The sequence below is a fragment of the Mirounga angustirostris genome, unplaced genomic scaffold (genome assembly GCF_029215605.1).
Source record: "Mirounga angustirostris isolate CCGP_5_RB_7025 unplaced genomic scaffold, mMirAng1.0.hap1 SCAF_13, whole genome shotgun sequence".
Classification (NCBI taxonomy): domain Eukaryota; kingdom Metazoa; phylum Chordata; class Mammalia; order Carnivora; family Phocidae; genus Mirounga; species Mirounga angustirostris.
This window is the reverse complement of record NW_026991721.1, coordinates 13,573,875-13,596,499: the sequence shown is the minus strand read 5'-3', so window position 1 is coordinate 13,596,499 and position 22,625 is coordinate 13,573,875. Positions and strand designations below refer to the sequence as shown.

The 22,625-nt window shown below is 43.8% G+C and overlaps 1 protein-coding gene across 1 annotated transcript in view; it reads left to right on the top strand.

Annotated features, from left to right (window-relative positions):
• PTPRJ (protein tyrosine phosphatase receptor type J) overlaps nucleotides 1–21,607 on the top strand; it is a 165,656-nt gene extending 144,049 nt beyond the window's left edge. The window contains exons 15-24 of the mRNA XM_064576422.1: nucleotides 850–891; nucleotides 1,649–1,657; nucleotides 1,757–1,844; nucleotides 3,933–4,023; nucleotides 5,929–6,002; nucleotides 6,107–6,241; nucleotides 8,416–8,535; nucleotides 13,199–13,359; nucleotides 14,582–14,717; nucleotides 17,964–21,607. Coding sequence (XP_064432492.1) covers nucleotides 850–891; nucleotides 1,649–1,657; nucleotides 1,757–1,844; nucleotides 3,933–4,023; nucleotides 5,929–6,002; nucleotides 6,107–6,241; nucleotides 8,416–8,535; nucleotides 13,199–13,359; nucleotides 14,582–14,717; nucleotides 17,964–18,122 — 1,015 coding nt within the window. The 3' untranslated portion in view covers nucleotides 18,123–21,607. The remainder of the gene's footprint in view (nucleotides 1–849; nucleotides 892–1,648; nucleotides 1,658–1,756; nucleotides 1,845–3,932; nucleotides 4,024–5,928; nucleotides 6,003–6,106; nucleotides 6,242–8,415; nucleotides 8,536–13,198; nucleotides 13,360–14,581; nucleotides 14,718–17,963) is intronic.
• Nucleotides 21,608–22,625: the final 1,018 nt, after the last annotated feature.

Here is a 22,625-nt window from a genome sequence, read left to right as displayed (position 1 = left end):
ACTCTACGGAAATAATTCAATTTTCCTGATGTTTTTGGTTTTGGTTTTTTTTTTGCCACAGTTACTTAACCTGTCCCTAAATCCTTGGGCATATTCATGATTATTTCCTTAGGCTAAATTCCAAAGTGGGCAGTTGCTGGCTCAGTGGGTATGATGCCTGTTTTCAGTTTTTTTTTTTATTTTTTTTTTAAGATTTTATTTATTTATTTGACTGAGAGAGAGAGAGAGAGAGCACAAGCAGGAGGGAGGGGGATAGGGAGAGGGAGAAGCAGGCTCCCCGCTGAGCAGGGAGCCTGATGCAGGACGCGATCCCAGGACCCTGGGATCATGACCTGAGCCGAAGGCAGATGCTTAACCCACTGAGCCACCCAGGTGCCCCTCAGTTTTGATACATACTGACAAATTGCCCTCCAGAAGGTGGGTTTTTTTTTTTTTAAACACCAATATGGGGTTTAGCCAGCAATGCAGGAGAGTGCCAGGAGCCCCACCACTCTTCCTATAGTGGAGATATTTTCTGGTTTATTCCATTAACTTATCAGGAAGCCTTTCTCAAAGAACAGTATGAAAAAATGACTCTGGCTTTACAAAAGGGTCATGCTACTGATACACATTTACCCAAAGATATTTCTAACAGTGGCCTGAGCAAGATTATTCCATACTTTTGGATGGTATGAGAGTTACTTCACAGATTTGTAACCAGGGTTTGCTGCCTAGACCTCTAAGCTTAGTATTAGGGAACAGGATTTGGTGTCATATGTATAAAAAAGGCCTTTTGTAGATACGTGAAAGGGGAAAAGCCCAGAATTACCCTTTTTTGGTCTTAATGGCTCTTTGTTTCTTTTAAAACAGGAAAGATGCGAAGAATAATGAAGTATCCTTTTCTCAAATTAAGTAAGTCTCTGGAGTTACGAGCTTTATTTGGAGACATTTAATCCTCCAATCTGTTCAGTGACTATCTAGAGAAGTTTTGGTGGAACTTGCTGTCATTTTTTAATTAATTAATTATTTATTTATTTAAAGATTTTATTTATTTATTTGAGAGAGAGAGAATGAGAGAGCGCACATGAGAGGGGGGAGGGTCAGAGGGAGAAGCAGACTCCCTGCCGAGCAGGGAGCCCGATGCGGGACTCGATCCAGGGACTCCAGGATCATGACCTGAGCCGAAGGCAGTCGCTTAACCAACTGAGCCACCCAGGCACCCCATGCTGTCATTTTTTCTGACTGACACATTTGGCCATGATCATCCAGAAGTTCTTAACCAGCTTTGTTTTTCTGGAAGGAATCTATGTTTATTAGTCTCCTGAAGCTAGTAGCTTCCTTACCATGTTCTGTTAAGGCAAGTAAAACCTTACTTCCATATTCTACCAATAAACATGTATTTTGTGATTTTTAAGAAAAAAGAAATGGGTTGTCAATATCTAGGAGAAGACCTCGTTGGAAGTCACAAAGCCAATGAGTTACATGAGAGGATCTAGAAGTGAGATTTCCTGATTTATATTTCAGTGTTTTGTAAATAGTGACCCTCCCTCCCCCATTTATTACTATGGTTTTTGTTCTTTTGGGAAGATGTTTACTATCATTTCTAGAGTCATGATTGAGTCGGTGTTTCTAATGGCTTTTTTTTTTCCTTTCCCTTTCTATGATGAAGACCTAAAAAGTGAGTAGCTGCTTTAATTTTTTAATACCTTGTATTTTTCTGTTTTGAGCGTGAACATTATGGAATGTAAAAAAGTCCTAAGTTGTTCTGTTTTCTTAGATCCAAGTTAATCAAAGTGGAGAATTTCGAGGCCTACTTTAAGAAACAACAAGCGGACTCCAACTGTGGGTTTGCGGAAGAATATGAAGTACGTGATTGTAAATAATGTATTTTTAATTGCTTTACCTGTCTCCTGAAAGTTGGGAAACCACCCATTTTTGTTGCACGGGAAAAGCGCTGGGTGAGAGGCGGCGCTCTTAGAGGGGAGAGGAGCTCTTGTGTGTCCCCCAGGGGTCTCACTGTGGCCGTGTGGGCTGGGAGCACTTAGATGTACCTCTGTTGCTGGTGGTTTGTGTGTTTAATCTCATTGAGAAATGAAGATTATGCAGAGAGAGGGAGAGAAACTGGGCATTTCAGTCTGAGGCCTGTTAACTGGAGTAATTGGGCAGCTGTGGGGTCTGGCATGGGGGGCTGTGGCCCAGGTCCATTCCTGAGCATTATGTGAAGTGCTGTGGAAGGAGTTTCTGTGCTTCCGTCCCCGTGTGCTACCACCCCCACCTGCCTGGAGCCCCTCCCTCAGAACGGCCATGCATACTCACCATCCCCACGCTGCCCTGCTGCCCTCCCTGCCCTGCCCTGCTGCCCTCCCATGCTGCCCGCTGCCCTCCCTGCCCTGCTGCCCTCCCCATGCTGCCCTGCTGCCTTCCCTGCCCTGCCCTGCTGCCCTCCCCACACACCCTGCTGCCCTCCCTGCCCTGCTGCCCTCCCCATGCTGCCCGCTGCCCTCCCTGCCCTGCTGCCCTCCCCACACGCCCTGCTGCCCTCCCTGCCCTGCCCTGCTGCCCTCCTCATGCTGCCCTGCTGCCCTCCCTGCCCTGCTGCCCTCCCATGCTGCCCTGCTGCCCTCCCTGCCCTGCCCTGCTGCCCTCCCATGCTGCCCTGCTGCCCTCCCTGCCCTGCCCTGCTGCCCTCCCCATGCTGCCCTGCTGCCCTCCCTGCCCTGCCCTGCCGCCCTCCGCACACCTCTGCTACTGCTGTCTCTGCCTCGGTCGAATCTCCTCACCATTTGCATTAGCTTCCTATGGCTGCCATAACAAATCACCACAAACTGGTGGCCTAAAACAAAGGCTCTACTAAGTCCAAAGTCAGGCGTCAGCAGACCAGTGCTCCCTCCAGCTCTCGGTGGGGGGGACCCCTTCCTTGCCTCTTCCGACGTGGGTGGCTCCCGGTGTTCTGTGGCTTGGGGCTGCGTCTCCGCTCTGTGGCCTGCTCCTCCCCTCTGTGGCTCTCCTAGGGGTGTCTTGGGTGAGCACACTTGTTACTGGGTTTGAGACCCACCCACAGAATCGGGGATGACCTGTCTTCAAGATTCTCAACTTAAATCCATCTGCCAAGACTCTTTTCCAAAAGAAGCTCACAGCCACAGGTTGCGGGAGTTAGGACGTGGGCCTGCTTTTTTGGGGGCCGCCATTCAACCTACTCAAAGCACAGCTCAGGAGGACGTAAATTCTCTGTCTTTGGGTCTGTTTCATCTGTGACGTGTTGATTGTCACCGATATCCAGCATTTATTTAGTTCTGCCTCATTGTAACGTTAGTTATTTTCGCCTATGCCCCCCTCCCAGGTTGTAAGCTCCTTGAGGGCAAGGATTTCTTGCCGTCTATCCTTTCTCTTGCAGTTGAACCTCTGCGTTAGTTCCCATGGGCTGCCATCACAAAGCACCACAGACTGGGGGGCTTCGGGCAACAGAGAATTATCCTCTCACAGTTCTGGAAGCCAGTGGTCCAAAATCAAGGTGTTGGCAGGGCTGTGCCTTGTCCGGAGCCTCTAGGGGAGGATCCTGCCGGGCTTCGGCCAGCTTCTGGAAGCCCCAGGCATTCCTGACTTGTGGGAGCCTAACTCCTCTGCCTGCCTTCATCTCAGCATGGCCGGCTCCCCCCGTGTGTCTGTATCTTGGTGTCCCTTCTCCTCTTACAAGGACATCAGTCCTGTTGATGAAGGGCCCACCCTACTCCAGGATGACTTCATCTTCTTTTGATGACAGCTACAAAGACCAAAGTTCCCAACAAGGCTGCATTCCCAGGTCCCAGGGATTGGAACTTCAGCTTATCTTTTTGGTGGACACAGTTTAACCCCGAACACCTCTGCATTCCCACTTTGTTCTGTCATGCTCTGTGCTCAGTGTAAGTAATATCCGGGCACTAAATAAACAGATAACTCATTTGTTTTGTTTTCAGGATCTGAAGCTCGTTGGAATTAGTCTACCTAAATATGCGGCAGAACTGGCTGAGAATAGAGGAAAGAATCGCTATAATAATGTTCTGCCCTGTAAGTTGTTTTTTTCCACACAATCTTCCCTTTCCTCTGTCATTGGCCGCTGCACCTCTAACAGTGGAGGGGAGTGGGATCAAGATGCTGACTAGCCACGTCCACAGTCATTCCTGAGTCCCCTGCGGGGTGCTAAGCCCTGTATTGAGGCATATTGCATTGAATCCAGTCCTGAGGAGAACCTCATGAAGTAGGCAGTAGAATATTCGTTTTGCAGATGAGGAAAATGAGGCACAGGGTAGCTAGGTGATTGGTCCAGAGCCACCCAGATGGCCATGGCAGGCCAGGCTTTGGATTTGGTCTATCATTTCTTTCAGGGAAAGGGCCAGAGTCTGTGCTCTTATCCCCTCTATCTTAAAGCCCCTTATTTTAGCTAATATTGTTCCGGAAAGGAAGGGAGTAGGAGGAGGACAGGCAGGGAGGAACGCTTTCTGCTTGTCCAGATACATCTCTGGTGGGCTGATGAGTGCATTCCACAGCTAAATATGACTTGTATTTGACTTCACATATTGAGAAGTAACAATGTCTGCCTAATGGACGGGGATAACAACAAACTGGGTTTAAAATGAGAATTATTTATCACATCATCCATTGAGATGACATGTAAACCCTCCTCCACAGAAAGTTCTTTGTGGGTCTCTCTTTTGGGTGGGAATTAGGGCACGAAGAAGTTATCAATAGATTGCAGCTGTGTTCTGATTTTGCTGTAATTTATAGGCTCTGCTGATAATTTTTCCACGAGGACATTTAGAGACATTGTCTTTTTTCTTTGAAGCTGTGTTTTTCTTTTCCGGTCTAAAACATTAACTTCTGTTTAGATTCAGGATTTTTTAGCTTCTGCCTTCTTTCTCTTCATGCCCCCTACCATCCCTCCTTGTATTGACAGCAGACATTGACCCTTGTTCCAGGAAAAATGCTTTCAAAATCAGGCTGGTGGGATCTGCCTCAGCACTGCCCATCCACAGTTAACTCAGGATCATTGGCCTGTTCTTGTGAATGTTGCAGAGATTTTCAGATCCAGGGTTTGGGAAAGTTTTGGGCTGAAACTCATGTTGGTCACTGAGTTTAGAACTGTCGTGTTATTTTGTCCAGGGGAGGATGAGATGGTATGTAGTCAAAGACAGGGAAACGCAGGTGGTTCTGCTGATTTCTCCACCTGACATTTGAAATTCTAACCTTATTATTTCATTTCTTGAGTTGGGCAGGCTTGTGTGTGCATTTTTTTTTTTGTAGTGTTTATACGCAACTGATAAATTGTGTGTGCATTTTTAAGATGAAAGCACAAGGACTTTGTGTTTTAGATCTTCCCACCCATAGTAGTCTTACATATTCAGTTCATTCTTGAATTCAGTACTGTCTTTTTGTAATGACATTTTTATGAGAATAGAGAAAGTATACAAACCTTTCCCTCGTGGAAAGGGCACTAGATTTGAATTCTGAGTGCCCTTGACCAGACATCAGTGCTTCATCTCGCTGACCCTCAGTTTCCTCATTTGTAAAATGGACACAAAAGCTGGTAGGGTGGTTTTGAGGAATAAATAAAATTGCTCAGTGCATCCTGTGGCTCATGATACACACCCAAGGATGCTAACAGCAGTAGGCTGGTGTTGTCCAAGAAGGAGGTCTGGCATGATGAGGAGCTTGGCCCCTGGCTTCAGGCTGCCTGGGTTTGAATCCTGGCTCTGCTGCTGAGTAGCTCTGCTGGGTAATTGCCTGACTCCTCTGTGCCAGTCACTTGGGCTGACTCTAAGGGTCAAGGAAGGTCATCTCCGTAAAATGCTACGTGTCACACCTTCAGGATGTGACAGGAGCCCCTGTGTTGCCATTTTATACTTTTCTCTCTTGTATGTAACTCTCCTCACACAGTTGCTTCTAATGAGGACCTTTTTTCTCTCAATGCCATAGATGATATTTCCCGTGTCAAGCTTTCCGTCCAGACCCACTCAGCTGACGACTATGTCAATGCCAACTACATGCCCGTAAGTGGGAGAGATGAGCTCAGAGCACCGCTTGTTCGAATGAAATCTTCAGGGCTCCTCCTTGTGTCTTTGACACTGAATTTGGGTTGCTTTCCATTTTCTAGGGCTACCATTCCAAGAAAGATTTTATTGCCACACAAGGGCCTTTGCCCAACACTTTGAAAGATTTCTGGCGTATGGTTTGGGAGAAAAATGTATATGCCATTGTTATGTTGACCAAATGTGTCGAACAGGGAAGGGTAAGTATCTTTTATTTAAATTATGAAATAAAATTAATGCATTCATTTTGACTGTGGTGAAAGGGTATCTTAAGCACTTATCTTTTTATTTTTATTTATTTATATTTTTTATTTTTATTTTTTTTAAAGATTTTATTTATTTATTTGCGAGAGAGAGAATGAGAGACAGAGAGCACAAGAGGGAGGAGGGTCAGAGGGAGAAGCAGACTCCCTGCTGAGCAGGGAGCCCGATGCGGGACTCGATCCCGGGACTCCAGGATCATGACCTGAGCGGAAGGCAGTCGCCTAACCGACTGAGCCACCCAGGCGCCCAGCATTTATCTTTTTAAAGAAAACACTCCCCCAAAACACCAGCACCTCTATTCTTAAAAACTTGTTTTCTGTCTTTTTCTCCTCTAAGAGAAAAGTTTAAACATATCTTTTTTTTTTTTTTAAGTATTTTATCGTTACGTTCCTTTGTGGATAAACATCAATGTTCTCTATTCACGAGGTCACTGCTGCTAGAGTTACAAGTCGCGGGAGTGGGGTTAGCTCCTCGCAAAGCTCCTGGGGCTCCGGTTGTCTCAGTGCTGGGAATGGGGGCCCTTTGTGTCTCTAATCAGCCAGCATCTTCATCCGGGAGATGAGCGATTCGACTAGCTTGGTGATCAAACCTAATTTTTAGCACTGGAACCCTTCCTCTACCCCAGATCTCAGACTCCTCCCCAGATAAGTCTCCGCTCTCCCCTTTTAATATTCTTCATTTCACTTTAATTTAGCAGCTGTCTGTCCTGCCCCAAGGATGTGTAAGGTGCTGTGCTCGGCGCTGGGGCTGGGAGAGGGAAAGATAACAATGAGCAGTAACAGGTGGTTCCCGTCTTCACATGGCTTGTGATACAGAAGTTTGTGTTCTGCTTCACTTCCTTGCATCCAGTGAACAGGCTGTCTCGCAAACAAAAGAACTTTGTTTATGAATGCAAATAAACTTTATGGTGCCGTTGAGCCCAGGGCCTTGCCCATGGAACATTCTCATAGATATCCGTTAGACAGATGAAAATCATGTAGTTAAATTAATGGGGGAACACGAAGAAGATGAATTTAGATGGGTTGTTGTTTATCTTAAGGCAGGAGAGAAGTGGATTTACTGGCTCTGGGTGCAAAGGGAAGGGAGCCAGTGAATTTACTCCATTTATATTATTTCTTCCCTATGACAACGCTCCTCTATAATTATTGGATAGATGGGGAAACAGAGCCTCAGAGAGTTTAAGAACTTGCCCACAAGGTAGCAACAGACACCCAGCTGGGAAGAGGCTGAGCTGAGAGCATCAGCTCCATGTCATCGTGTCTCCAAGTCCTGTGTTCTTTCTGGAAGCAGTGGTCTAGAAACTGGGATCTTTTTTAACAAATACGCGTCCCCAGCTAGACTCACAAGCTCTGGAGGTGGGGTCCGGGCATCTGTTTTCAAAGCAAAACAGACCTCCCAGGGGTGAGTCCGATAATCAGGTTTGGAAGCCACCCGCAGTGAGCACGCTTCGGAAAAGGGGGGAGGAGGGGGGAAAACGTGTGTGTGTGTGTGTGTGTGTGTATTAAGTCGTTGGCCAAATCAGGGATTCAGATATTCTTGGAGAGCGGATGTTTCCTGATTTTTATTTCTGTTTACATCTGCCCACCGATTTATAGAAATCAAAGACCCGGAGTGATTTAATTTGATTCTCTTTATTGGTGTCTGTGTTTGTATTGTAATTAGTGTGGGTCTAAAAGTATCGGGGAAAGTCCTCATTTCTTCTAGCTGCATGGGGTTATGGGTCAGTCTGAATTTAGTTCGGTGGACAGTTGTGCGCTGGCTGCTGTCGGGGCCAAAGGGAGCTGGCTGGGACTGTGTCCTCAGAGAAGGGACAGTGGCTCTTCTGCTCTAAATCCATTTTCATGCAGAAATGGGGGCTCAGGGTGGGCTAGCTCTTCTGAGTTCTCAAGAGAAGCCAGAAATCTGGATTTTTATGAGAAACCTCCCAATCTTAAAAGAGTTGGCAATAATTCTGAATTAAAAAAACAATCTTTGGAGTCAAACAGAACCCAACTAAAGGGCCCACCCAGCCTCTGACACCAGTTTTCAATATCCGGTTTCCCTTGGGAGGCTTTAGTGATGGCAGACGGTGCGACCTGACTTTTTATATAAAAATGCAATTTTATTCTAGACCAAATGTGAGGAGTACTGGCCCTCCAAGCAGGCTCAGGACTATGGGGACATAACGGTGGCAATGACATCAGAAGTTGTTCTTCCAGAGTGGACCATCAGAGACTTCACGGTGAAAAATGTAAGTAAGAGGCCAGATGGATAGGTCTCAGATAAGAGGACCATATATTAGTTTGGGGGTGATATTTTTAGGTTGATATTAACCAGTATTTTTTTTATGCATCAAAAAATACTTTTGCTCTCTTTTTACAAAATGAAACTATCTACATACACTCTAAAGCAACCCTTACCTTTACTTTTTTCTTTTTTTTTAAATACGTGTTTTTTTAATTTATTTTAAAGATTTCTATTTCTTTATTTTATAGAGAGAGTGAGAGAGCACAAGCAGGGGGTGCAGTAGAAGGAAAGGGAGAAGCAGGCTCCCCACTGAGCAGGGAGCCCGATGCGGGGCTCGATCTCAGGACCCCGGGATCATGACCCAAGCTGAAGACAGACGCTTAACCATCTGAGCCACCCAGGCGCCCCTTAGCTTTACTTTCTTAAGAGGAAGTTCATGTTATTTATTTTTTTTCCTCATTAAAGTGTAGTTGACATATAATATTATGTTAGTTTCAGGCGTACAACATAGTGACCCAACAATTACATACTTTACGCGGTGCTCACTGTGGTAAGTGTAGTCACCATCTGTCACCATACAATGTCATGACTACATTATTGACTCTATTCCCTACGCTGTACCCTTCATCCCTGGGACTTATATATTTTGTAAGTGGGAGTTTGTACATCTTAGTCCCCTTCACCTCTTTCGCCCATCCCCCGACCCACTTCCCCTCTGGCAACCACCAGCTTGTGCTCTGTTTTTATCAGTCTGGTGTTTTGTTTTGTTTTGTTTTGTTTTTGTTTTTGTTAATCGCACGTTATTCCTGAATGAGATGAATCTTGGGAGCATGGTTCAGCTGCAGCAACCGTTAACTTCCACTTTCAGGGGACTTGTTTATAGAGTTTTTTTTTAATTTTCTTTTTTTTTTTATTCTTATGTTAATCCTATAGAGTTTTTGTTATAAACGGAGGCCCTTTTGGATTATTTGGTTGCAGATCTGACATTAGGAGTGGCAATTTGCAGTTGGGAGCAGTTTATGAGAGTAGTTACATTAATAGGATTTCTGGACATATACGCATGGCCTCACCCCCCAAAAGTTCTGAAAAAAAAAAAAAAATCCAATTACCTGATGTAGGCACTGCAGGAAGACAGATTATGTGTCCTTTTTTTTTTTTTTTTTAAAGATTTTATTTATTTGAGAGAGAGAGAGAATGAGAGACAGAGAGCATGAGAGGGAGGAGGGTCAGAGGGAGAAGCAGACTCCCCGCCAAGCAGGGAGCCCGATACGGGACTCGATCCCGGGACTCCAGGATCATGACCTGAGCTGAAGGCAGCCGCCTAACCAACTGAGCCACCCAGGCGCCCTATGTGTCCTTTTTCTTAAGGGTGTTTAGAAATAGAGGCAATGAAGCTACATTGATATCTTTTGGTGGGCATGTAAATTGGTATAACCCTTTGCTGTTTATATCAAAAATATAAAAATGACCATTCTCGTTTGATCTGGTGGTTCCACGTTTGAGAGTCTGTCCTAAAGAAATAATCTGAAATATAGGACAAGACTTACTATTCACAAAGAGGAATCTCAGCATTATTTATAATGGAGGGAAGATTTGGGGCCCGTTCAAATATCTAGCTTTCGGAGAATAGATAACTAAACTATAGGTTATCTAGTCAGTGTATCATTATTTAGCTATTAGAAGTGATGGCTGCGTAGAATGCGTAATTACCAAGGGGAGACATGAGATTGCAATTAAGTGAAACATACCAGGAGACAAAATTTTATGCATATTGCGAATAATGCACCAAAGAAAAGCCTGGGAGTAGATTCAATGGAGTTGACTTTTATGGGGGGTTGGTGGGTTAGGTTCTCATTTACAAGAATGATCCTTGAGGAGTCCATAAGTTATGGATACAGGATAGTATATTAAGTGTTAATTCTTTACTGATTGCTGTCTCAGAGGTCCTGGCTTCAATTAATATTTCAATTCCTCCCCTGGAGGTACTGTGAAAGCTGTTAACACACACTGATGCAGTTACAGTGCTTGAGAAACCCTCAAAATATGCTTATTTCTATAGATTTCACCCATTTTAAACAGACCGGATTATCCTCAGTTGCTTTCAGTGCTTGGGGAGGGGAATCCCCTTGCGGGAGGGGGGATCGTGGGTGGATTTGTCCACATCATTTAAACAAAATTACCACGATGTTATCATTTTTTTTTTTTAAAGATTTTATTTATTTATTTGAGAGAGAGAGAATGAGAGAGAGCACATGAGAGGAGGGAGGGTCAGAGGGAGAAGCAGACCCCCCGCTGAGCAGGGAGCCCGATGTGGGACTCGATCCCGGGACTCCAGGATCATGACCTGAGCCGAAGGCAGTCGCTTAACCAACTGAGCCACCCAGGCGCCCCGATGTTATCATTTTTGTTAACTAAACTCCAGACTTCGTTTGGATTTCACATTTTCCACTAAAGCCCTTTCCTGTTCCAGAATCGAATGATTCCAGGATACCACATGGCATTTAGTAAAATACTACTTTTTTCCCCCCTAAGACTCCTTTTTAATTACACAGGATGCATGAATATATTTTCCTTTTTAAAAGTGGGAACACAGGGGCGCCTGGGTGGCTCAGTCGTTAAGCGTCTTCCTTTGGCTCAGGTCATGATCCCAGGGTCCTGGGATTGAGCCCTGCATCGGGCTCCCTGTTCCGCAGGAAGCCTGCTTCTCCCTCTCCCATTCCCCGTGCTCGTGTTCCCTCTCCTACTGTGTCTCTCTCTGGCAAATAAATAAAATCTTTTTTTTAATATTTAATTTTTTATTGTTATGTTAATCACCATACATTACATCATTAGTTTTCGATGTAGTGTTCCATGATTCATTGTTTGTGCATAACACCCAGTGCTCCATGCAGAATGTGCCCTCTTTAATACCCATCACCAGGCTAACCCATCCTCCCACCCCCCTCCCCTCTAGAACCCTCAGTTTGTTTTTCAGAGTCCATCGTCTCTCATGGTTCGTCTCCCCCTCCGATTTCCCCCCCTTCATTCTTCCCCTCCTGCTATCGTCTTTTTTTTTTCCTTAACATATATTGCATTATTTGTTTCAGAGGTACAGATCTATGATTCAACAGTCTTGCACAATTCACAGAGCTCACCATAGCACATACCCTCCCCAGTGTCTATCACCCAGCCGCCCCATCCCTCCCACCCCCCACCACTCCAGCAACCCTCAGTTTGTTTCCTGAGATTAAGAATTCCTCGTATCAGTGAGGTCATATGATACATGTCTTTCTCTGATTGACTAAATAAATAAAATCTTTAAAAAAAGAAAAAAGTGGGAACTTCCACAGCAGATAGAACTAAAAGTTTCTTTTGACTGTCACCCCTAACCTGAGCCCCCTGGCCCCTCTACAGAGATAATGCTGAAAAGTCTGACCTCCCCCTACCCCTGCCTGTCCGCTCATCTCACACAGCTGCTTTCCTTCTTTGGATGAATACTTTTGGTTAAATTTGTGAATGTCACCTTTGTGTGTATGAAATTTCACAGTACCCGCTCCCTCACTCTGCCTTTTCTCTCTACTCTTTTCCATATTTTGAACAGTGTGAATGCACTGCTTTTGTAATGTATATATGTTAAAAAAATAAGCCTCAAAAGGTGGCTTTCATAAAGGAGATAGAAATGCCTACAGTCTAGCTGTAGGTGTGAGGCTGAAGTCAGTGTCCAGGGCTGGGCATAATGAGCACAGCTGAAATGGGACAGGAATGGTCCAGCCTGGGTGGTACCTGTTTTGGTCTGTGGTAGGAAACAGTCTGTATCATAACTCTGTTACAACAAGATCCACTTTCTATTGTCTGTCTCATGTTGAAATAGATTTTTTTTTTTAAGATTTTATTTATTTATCAGAGAGACACAGCGAGAGAGGGAACACCAGCAAGGGGAGCCGGAGAGGGAGAAGCAGGCTTCCCAATAAGCTGGGAGCCCGATGCGGAGCTCCATCCCAGGACCCCAGGATTATGACCTGAGCCGAAGGCAGACGCTTAATGACTGAGCCACCCAGGCGCCCATAGATGTGTGTTTTTTTTTTTTAATGGGGGGTGTTCCTTTTCTCAGACTCCTGCAATTCTGAATACTTACTTAGTGCTCACAAGTTATCTGCTGCTTCATGAGACTCTCCGGAAGGCATGTGGATTGTGAGGCAGCTCTTTCCCCAAAGGCTCTTATGATCAGAGCTGTATCGGTGTAATTCATTTTTGGTGTTTTGGTTGATGACATTCCCAGGTGGGCTTAGGGATGGGCTTCCTGAAGCTCTAAGGAGGTGTAGCTCTAAGACTGTGAGTACATGACTGGCAGACACCTGTAGTAGGTAGGAAAGGAAGGTCTGAACTCAGGGTCAGAGGACGAAGCACTTGTGCTGTGTCTGAGCTCAGTGTGGGGGAGTCGCTTCCCTTTTCGGAATCTTTAGAGGAGGATAAAAACCCCTCCTCCTTGGGCATCTTGTGGGATTGGATGAGCACGTCACAGTCTGGGCAAGCACTTTACCAGCTGTTGTACCAATGTGAAGTTGCAATTCTTAGTTGTAACCACTCCTGTTCAGCCACCTGTCAGCCGTCCCGCGCAGCTCAGCATCCAGGGACGGCTCCATTTCACTTGGCCTTTTCGGACGCTCACCTCTTTTCTTGGCTTTTAGATCCAGACAAGTGAGAGTCACCTTCTGCGACAGTTCCATTTCACCTCCTGGCCGGACCACGGTGTTCCTGACACCACTGACCTGCTCATCAACTTTCGGTACCTTGTTCGTGACTACATGAAGCAGAGTCCTCCTGAGTCACCCATTCTGGTTCATTGCAGGTATGCAGATGGCACTCCGCGTGTGACATTTCAAATGTCCCATTAGAAAAGGAAGGCATACAAGGGAATGCAGTAGGTGTTTGCAAATTCAAGAAGGGTTTGGATAAGGGACCAGGGACTGGAACAGGGGTTGGCAAACTATAATCCATGGGCCAGATCTGGTAGATTGCCTCTATTTTTTTAAAAACTACAATGTATTGTAATTTATTTCTTATTTATAACATTTTCTACTAAAATATTTCAACCTTACAAAAATAGAGAGTAATAATCTAATAAAGTATAACGTGAGGTCATGTATTTTTTTTGTTAATAAGATCTTACAGATATAAAGCCTCTCCTTATCAGTCTCCTTCTTACACAGTTAAACGTGGTCCTAAAGTGGATCTGAATCATTCCTTTGCGTGCTTTTGTATTTTATTTCATATATATATCTATGGGTTTTATATAGCTTTAAACTTTTACCATATTTTATGATATATACATCATTCTGCAACCTCCTTTCTTCATTCAGCATTTTGGTTTGTTACTTAACAAAGTTGGAACACATAGTTCTAATTCATTTTATTTATTTATTAATGAATATTTTTTGGCATACAAAAACTGCATATAAATTAATGTATACAAGTTCATGAGTTTGGAGGTATATACTCCTGTGAAACCATCACCACAAGCTCTTTGGCTGCCTGTTTTTGTAAATAAAGTTTTATTGGAACAGAGCCATACTCATTTGTTTATGTATTGTCTATAGTTACTTTCATGCTATAATGGCAGGAAGAGACCATTTTGTCTGCAAAGCCAAAGATATTTATTATCTGATCCTTTACAGAAAAAGTTTACCCTCCCCCCGAGAACAATAAGACACTAGCTTTTAAGCTAAAGAAATTAATTTAGGACAGAAGAAAAGAGAGGCTTTGTTGTCCTGTGGGGAATAAGTTGATGAAACTTGCCATCCTAGGTTATTATGGTAACTTGAACGAAACTGAGATTCAAGAAGCTCTAGCAACATGTTTTATTTGTGGCATTTGACTCAAAATGAACTTTAGGGTTTGGGTCCCAATCCCAAGCTAATGCCTTCCGACTTGCCAAGATTTCAGTTGAGCAAATGTTTAACGATCCTGGGCGTTGATAGTGGGGGAGAGCAAGATACATGTACAGTGGGGACATTTGAGAGTTTTACATTAGAGTAACCCATGGTGATGTGCTCATTTCTTTTTCTCTTCAGTGCTGGGGTTGGAAGGACAGGCACGTTCATTGCCATTGATCGTCTTATCTACCAGATAGAGAATGAGAACACGGTGGATGTGTATGGGATTGTGTATGACCTTCGAATGCACAGGCCTTTAATGGTGCAAACAGAGGTGAGGCCAAGCTCTGTGTTTGGCAGGCTGCTTTTCCAGTCCGTTTTTAAAACGTTGCATCATGTCACATACTTGAGTTAAAAGATTTCACCCTTCTACATCTTTCTGGCTCTGGGCTGTGAAGTAACACTGATTTCTTTAACATCCTTAACTGATGTGTGATTGAATGATCTGATCTAGCGAGATGGTGGCAACTGATACCAGCAACGGAATAGTACAAACCATGATAATATCAGGACTCCCTACCTTGAGGTTACTAACTCATCAAATAATCTGAACTTGGCTTCTGGGTTTTAAACTCATAAAGCTGGTATTATCATGCTTTGTTTCTAAGAAGGTCTGACCATCCTTAAAATAAGCTCATGAATGGACTCTTCAGATGTTAACGATGTGAATGAAATGGCGTAATGTTGCTGTGTTAATAGGCTGTTTATCCTCACCCAGCCGAGCAAATATTACACAACGTCAATTATCATAGCTATAGGGGGGGCTGGCCAATTGAGACGATGAATGCTTAATATCTACAGTGTCAGTTGGGTAAGACTGTTGGATTCGGCTTTCCCCGAAATGTTCTGAAAAACATTGTTTTCGAGTCATGTTCTCAACAATATATTGGGAAATAGCTTTCCTCGATACTGTAGGGGTGAATGTGCCTTGACTGGGATGAGAGCAGAATATTAATTTTGTATCAGGCTGTCTCCCCGTACCAATTTAGAACTCCATGAATATGGGCTCTGTTTTTGAGTCTAGCAGGGAATGTTCTGGAGGCCTGGGTACATTGTGTGCTTTGGGGTGAGCGGCTCGGTTGTGGTAGAAAGAATGGAATTCACCTCTTTGTTGGTCAGAAGAGAGATTTTCTTTTTTCTGCTATAATTATGTAGAGTAGGACTCAGTCTTTTATCCCCTTTTGAGAAACACAGAAATCTTATACCTGCCTACAAATTCTTTTCTTGTTCCTTTTCTTTTGTAGTTTGAAAATAATGTAAACTTGTTTATCTTTTTATTTTTTATTTTTAAAAATTTTTTGAGAGAGAGAGAGCATGTGTGTGTGAGCAGGTGTTGGGGGGGGGAATAGGGGGAGGGGCAGAGAGAGAATCTTAAGCAGGCTCCATGCCCCCAGTGTGGAGCCCCATGCAGGGTAGAGATCATGACCTGAGCTGAAATCAAGAGTCAAATGCTTAACCAACTGAGCCTCCCAGGGACCCTGTAAACTTGTTCATCTTAAAACATCTAACAAAACAGGATTATATGGAATATATTTTTCTCTATTACTTTTTCTTCCCCAATCCTACTCCCTAGAGGTAGCCAATGCTTACAGTTTGTATATATCATTATAGGTTTGTTTTTTTTTTTAAATAATATTTCTTTTTTTTTTTTAAGATTTTATTCATTTATTTGTCAGAGATTGAGAGAGCACAAGCAGGGGAAGTGGCAGGCAGAGGGAGAAGCAGGCTCCCTGCTGAGCAAGGAGCCCGATGAGGGACTGCGGTTCATGACCTGAGATCATGACCTGAGCCGAAGGCAGACGCTTAACTGACTGAGCCACCTAGGCGCCCCTCATTATAGGTTTCTTTATGTACATCTGTAGAAAATACATGTGTACACACACAGTATATATATATATATATATATATATATATGTATATTTATGGCTAGTACAGTTGACACACAATGTTACTTTAGTTTCAGGGGTACAACATAGTGATTCCACAAGTCTGCATGATAAGTTATGCTCACCACGAGTGTAGCTACCATCTCTTACTATACAACGCTATTACAATACCATTGATTATATTCTCTATGCTGTACCTTTTACCCCCTTGGCTTATTCATCCCATAACTAGAAGCCTGTACCTCCCACTCCCCTCCCCCATTTTGCCCATCTCCCCCCCATGGCATTCACCAGTTCTCTGTATTTATAGGTTTGTTTCTGCCTTTCATTTGTTTGTTTCAATTTTTAGATTCTACGTTTAAGTGAAATCTTATGATATTTGTCTTTCTCTGTCTGACTTACTTCACTTAGCATAATACCCTTTAGATCCATCCATGTTGTCACAAATGGCAAGATTTCATTCTTTTTTATGGCTGAGTAATATTCCATTGTAGATCTATACCACATCTTCTTTATCCATTCATCTGTCAGTGGATGCTTAGGTTGCTTCCATATATTGGCTACTGTAAATAATACTGCAGTAAACATAGGGGTGCATCTATCTTTTTCAATTAGTGTTTTTGTTTTCTTTGGGTAAATACCCAGTAGTGGAATTACTGGGTCATAATGGTATTTCTATTTTTAATTTTTTTGAGGAACCTCCATACTGTTTTCCACAGTGACTGCACCAATTTACATTTCCACCAACAGTGTACGAGTGTTCCCTTTTCTCCACATCCTTGCCAACACTTGTTGTTTTTTGTCTTTTTTTTTTTTTCCTGCCATTGTGACAGGTGAGAGGTGATATCTTATTGTGGTTTTGATTGCATTTCCCTGATGATGAGCGATATTGAGCATCTTTTCATGGGTCTGTTGGCCATCTGTGTATCTTCTTTGGAAAAATGTCTATTCAGGTCCTCTGCCCAATTTCTAATCAGATTGTTTTTTCTTTTTGATGTTGAATTGTATAGGTTCTTTATATATTTTAGATATTAACACAGAGTATTTTTAAAAAATTGGATCCTGTTTTATATGTAATGCTGCACTGTGATTTTTTTTTTCTCTTAAAGCATCATGGATATCTTTGTATCAGCATATACCTCTTCTTCCTCTTCCTCTTTTTAATGGCTACCTGCAGATTCTGACAAGCTTGCCTGAGGGTTGTCCGCACCTAACTCTACCCCGCTTATCCCCCTTAACCCGTCCCCTCTGTTGAGAATCACAGTTTACTCCTTATACCGCACATGCTCGCTGACCAAGTAATTCTTGTTGGACTTTTTCTTGTTTGAATATACACGTGCATTATTTCCTCCACATTCATTCTTTGCTCTTTCCCAAGATTCTGGGGCTCCTCCTTGGGGAGGGGAAGTGTGGGGAGTGTGTCCCTCTGGTTAAGAATGATTGATGATGAGAATCTTGCTCTCTGTGGTTTCAGATTTCACCAGAATGTGGCGGCCTCTTGATAAACGTCAACTTGAACTGTTCACTGGGGGGTCGATGGGTTTGGGGGAATGGTGGTAATCTGAAAATAGCCTTGGGTGCTAATAATCTCTGGGACTGCTGATCATTTGCTTTCTCCTTTTACTCTTCTACAGGACCAGTATGTTTTCCTCAACCAGTGTGTTTTGGATATTATCAGATCCCAGAAGGACTCAAAAGTAGATCTCATCTACCAGAACACAACCGCAATGACAATCTATGAAAACCTTGCACCCATGACTGCGTTTGGAAAGACAAATGGTTATATCGCCTAATTCCAAAGTCAGACATTTCTGGAGTTACCCAGACCGTCACACCCACAGCAAAGGAAAATGCCCCGATGTGGACATGTTTTTATATGTCTAATATCTTAATTCTTTGTTCTGTTTTGTTAGAACTAATTTGAGGGTGTGAGGTTGCACATGTACGACATGACAGATGAGAAGTTGGGGCTGTCAGGGGCTGTGGATAGGTGGTGAGCTAATCAATGACATTCCTGATCACCAATGGGATGAGTTCACTTTTTGTTTTGTTTTTTTTTTTTTTCTCTAGAGAATTACGGAACACCAGGAAAAGCGAGCTATGATTTTTTTTTTCTTTTTCAAAACAGATTCTTTTTAAAAAAGACTATTTTATATGATTCACATGCTAAAGCCAGGATTGTGTTGGGTTGAATATATTTTAAGTATCAGAGGTCTATTTTTACCTACTGTATCTTGGAACCTAGCTGATGGAAAATACATAATTGTGGATGATTATCATGTAGGGAGGGGTACGTGGTGCCTCTTCTGCCTGGGTTTTCTATTTGAACATGTGCCTTTTCTGAATTATGCTTCCACAGGCGAAACTCAGTAGATATCTCTATTTTTGTATTGAATCTCATAATTGGAATATACGGAATATTTAAACAGTAGTTTAGTATCCAAGATTCAGCCTTCTCAGTAACATTCCTGTTCTCATTTGACTAGAGGAGGCTTCCCTCTCCCCCTCTACTTCTCCTCTCCCCTGTTTTGTGCTCTATTCTTTCTTCCCTTTTCCCCTTCCCTTTTCCCCAAAGACACTTCTGTTGGCCACATTTTCAGCCCATTGGTTGAGTGAGAGTGGAAACCAGGTATCACCTTGAGAATTTCTGGGGGGGTGGGGAGGGAAGCAGAGGAACTCTACAGTGACATAATCTCCTTTTTCTTGTCCCTGTTCTATCCTTTTTCTTGTTTCTGTATTTGGTAAGAAGGATTATTTAAAGGTGCAATATGTGACTTAGTGATTCATGATGCTCTAGGTTTTTAGTGATGTTTTACTCAGGTTGGCATTTTATGTGTGTCCACGTGTCCGTGTATATGTGGGTGTGTCTGTTTAAAAGCGTGGCAATCTGTGAACACTTCCGTGTGAAAACAGTGTCTGATTAATCCCTCCTCCCTCAGAGTCCACTGGCTTTAGTCTATCTGCAGTGACACACATCCGTATCTACTGTATATATATATACTAAACTCTTAAAACAGTCATTCCTTTGAATTGAGGTGTACAAAGTTTGAATTTGTATCAAAGATGTAATTATTTTTAAAACCTCTTTTCACTATACTGCTGCTGTAATTACTTTTGATTTTTTTTAATGTAGATTAATTTTTTTTTTTTTTTTTTTTTGCTTCAGGTGTTGTATCCACCAAGAATTTCAGAATTTACGTGGATTTATTTTATTGGTACATAATCTGTAAACTTCTCAAGGCATTAACATGAAAGGATTTGTTTCTTTTTATTTTATATTGTGGCTCAGGTTATATTTTGAAGAAGTTTTGTGTTTATCCTCCTATAGGCAACGAAGTATATAAGGTCTTATGAAGGAATTACCAAGTCCCTGGAATCCTGTGGCCATTTTCCACAGTAATAAATCCTGCTGTAAACTTAGGACCATTGTGTCCGAGTGAAAACGGGAGCGGGGTCTTCTCCGAGTGCCCTGGTCACCGTTGACCTGGGGGAGCCCGTCTCCTGACCCTGCCATGTTCCTCACTCTGACACTTTGAGAGCTGACTGGACATGCTAGTGGGTTATGAAGGGTGAACCACAACCGAAAGCCCTTGATTCAGTTCGGAGGTTTAGCGCGTGTACGTCTTTTGTCCCCCTTTTCCCTTTGAGGTACTGAAAGGATTAAAAGGAGAGGTGGTGACGGTGTCGCGTCTGGGGAGAACTTCCTTCCCACAGAGAAATTGCACTTTTTGCCGAATCCTTTGCTCTCTTTCGTGGCAAGCAGTTCATTCAGCATCGGGCCCTTAAAGGAATGGGTGGTACAGGCCTGGGCGGGCCCTCTGGACTCGACTTCAGAGGGGGCCTTCGGCTCTTGAGGTCTGCATCAGGGAAGCCATGCTGCTGAGTGATGCCAGGTTTGGGTGGATGGCTTCCAAACCTTCACACTGGTCTGCCCCTTGACGCACGCAGATCTCGGAGAGTTCCCTGACTGCATCGAGAGGCCCCTGCCCCGGGCAGAAGTGCTGTGGGCCATACCCCTCTCTGCTTCAGTTGTCAGGAAGTCAGTGGGATGGGTGTGTGGGTGTCAAGTCCAACAGAGATGGTCTGCCCAGCCCTGCCTACATCCCTGCCATGGAGAAATCAGAGGGAAGGACTTGGCTCTAAAAATTCCTTTTAAAGGTTAAAGCAACAGTAATTGTAAACCTATTGTATAAAAACACACACAAAAAACCAGAAACCCTCCTCCCTTCTGCCTGATACGGGTTTGGGAAATGGGCAGCAGCCCTAGCAAGCCACTCTCAGATGTCATTCCCAATCCTGGGAAGGCGGCTTGTGGTGGACAGGTCTGGATTCCACATGGCAGGTCAGACGAAGGTCACGAAGCTTCTTTGCATCCTGAAGAGGGCTGGATTTGGGGCCGCTGGGGGGTGGTGAGGGTATTTATAGCACAGTGATTGAAAAGGGAAGATAATTTGTGTAAATATAAAGGACACATGGGCGGGGGGTTGGCCACAGAAAAGAGAAGGGGCTTTTGAGCTCCTGTCCCAAAGCCTCCCAGGAACAGTGAACTAAAGTTGTGGAGTCCAGTGGAATCACGGAGATGGTGTGATCATCCCTGCTTTAATATTTGCCAGTTGCACACAGAAAAACAGCAAGGGTGGGATGAGTTATCCGTGAAAGATTGATGGTCAGTTGGTTTGGGGGATTTGGGTCATTGCTACCTTCTCCCAAGAGCAAGGACGTTTGCCTCCAGAGGTAAACCTGGTGACACAGGGACCAGTGGAAAATGACATTTGGGGGTCTGTTCCCCTTGGGCACGTAGTGACCTCTGCCTGGACTTTGGCACATTTGACTGCACTGGATTTGGGCTTCATCGAGTCAGAGGCTCCTGGGGGATGGGGGCCAAATATGCAGCTGATCCATGTTTGCTTTTCATCTGAGATGAAAAAACCTGGTTTTCTTTTGCAGTGCTGGGTTGTGCTTATTGAGCTAAATGAGTCTTGGCGACTGATGTTGATTTGCCTCAAAAGTCCAAGTTCTGAGTTTTCAGACTGTGTAGCCGTCAAGTGTTCGACATACTGTAGCTTTTTTCCCTTGGGGGCACATATGAACAGGATGTGTTGATACAGACTCAAACTGTAATTTTCTTGTAACTATTTTGGAATGATGCATATTTCTAATGTTTGTTATACTTGTACAGAGTATTGCTGTTGGTTGCTTTTTTTTTTTTAAGGAAAAAAATGGCCTGAAAAAAATTTTTTTAAAAAGACTCACAAATACCAAATATAAAAAATGTCAACACATTGTGCCTTTGTTTCTTTTTTCCCCCACTTTTTACTTGATGGACACAGCATATCATTTACGAAGCAGTGTCCTGGCCGGCATGTAACTGGGGCATCTTTAACAACAACGTGTCCCTTTTGGGTTTTCTACCTTGTCTTTGTTTGCGGGGCTGCCACAACAAAGTGCCACAGACCAGGAAGCTGGAACAACTGAACCTTACTCTCTCACAGTTTTGGAGGCCCGAAGTCCAAGATCAAGGTGCTGGCGGGCTGGTTTCTTCTGAGGCCTCTCTCCCTGGTTTGCAGATAGCTACCCTCTCCCTTTGTCCTCACACGGTCTTCCTCTATGTGGGTCTGTGTCCTAATCTCTTTTTATCTGGATACCAGTCATAAAGAATTAAGGCGTCCCTCCCCCCATGACAATGTTTACTGTACTCACCTCTTTAAAGACCGTATCTCCAAATACATTCTGAGGTACTGGGGCTAGGAGTTTAACATATGAACTTTGGGGAGACATAATTCAGCCCAAAACACACATCCAGGGAGACTACGTGAAGAGGAGACTTGGAAGAAGTGAGTGTACTTCTAAGATGTGGCTGTGTACGCACCCAGAGGGTCAGACACCCCCCTTCCGCCACTTGGTGGTAGCACGCATGCCGCAGGCAAGTCCCCAGGAGTTCTAGAGGATTTTTTTGTGATTGATTTGGGGAATCCCAGAACTGCTGGGATACTGTAGCAGTTTGGACAGTTTTTTTTTTTTTTTAAAGATTTTATTTATTTTTATTGGAGAGAGAGAGAATGAGAGAGAGGGAGTACATGAGAGGGGGGAGGGTCAGAGGGAGAAGCCGACTCCCCACTGAGCAGGGAGCCCGATGCGGGACTCGATCCCAGAACTCCAGGATCATGACCTGAGCCGAAGGCAGTCGCTTAACCGACTGAGCCACCCAGGCGCCCCAGTTTGGACAGTTTTTGTTTCCAGTGTCTACCATGCACCTGCCACTGTATCTCAGTGGTTGAGGGTTCCACCGTGAACAA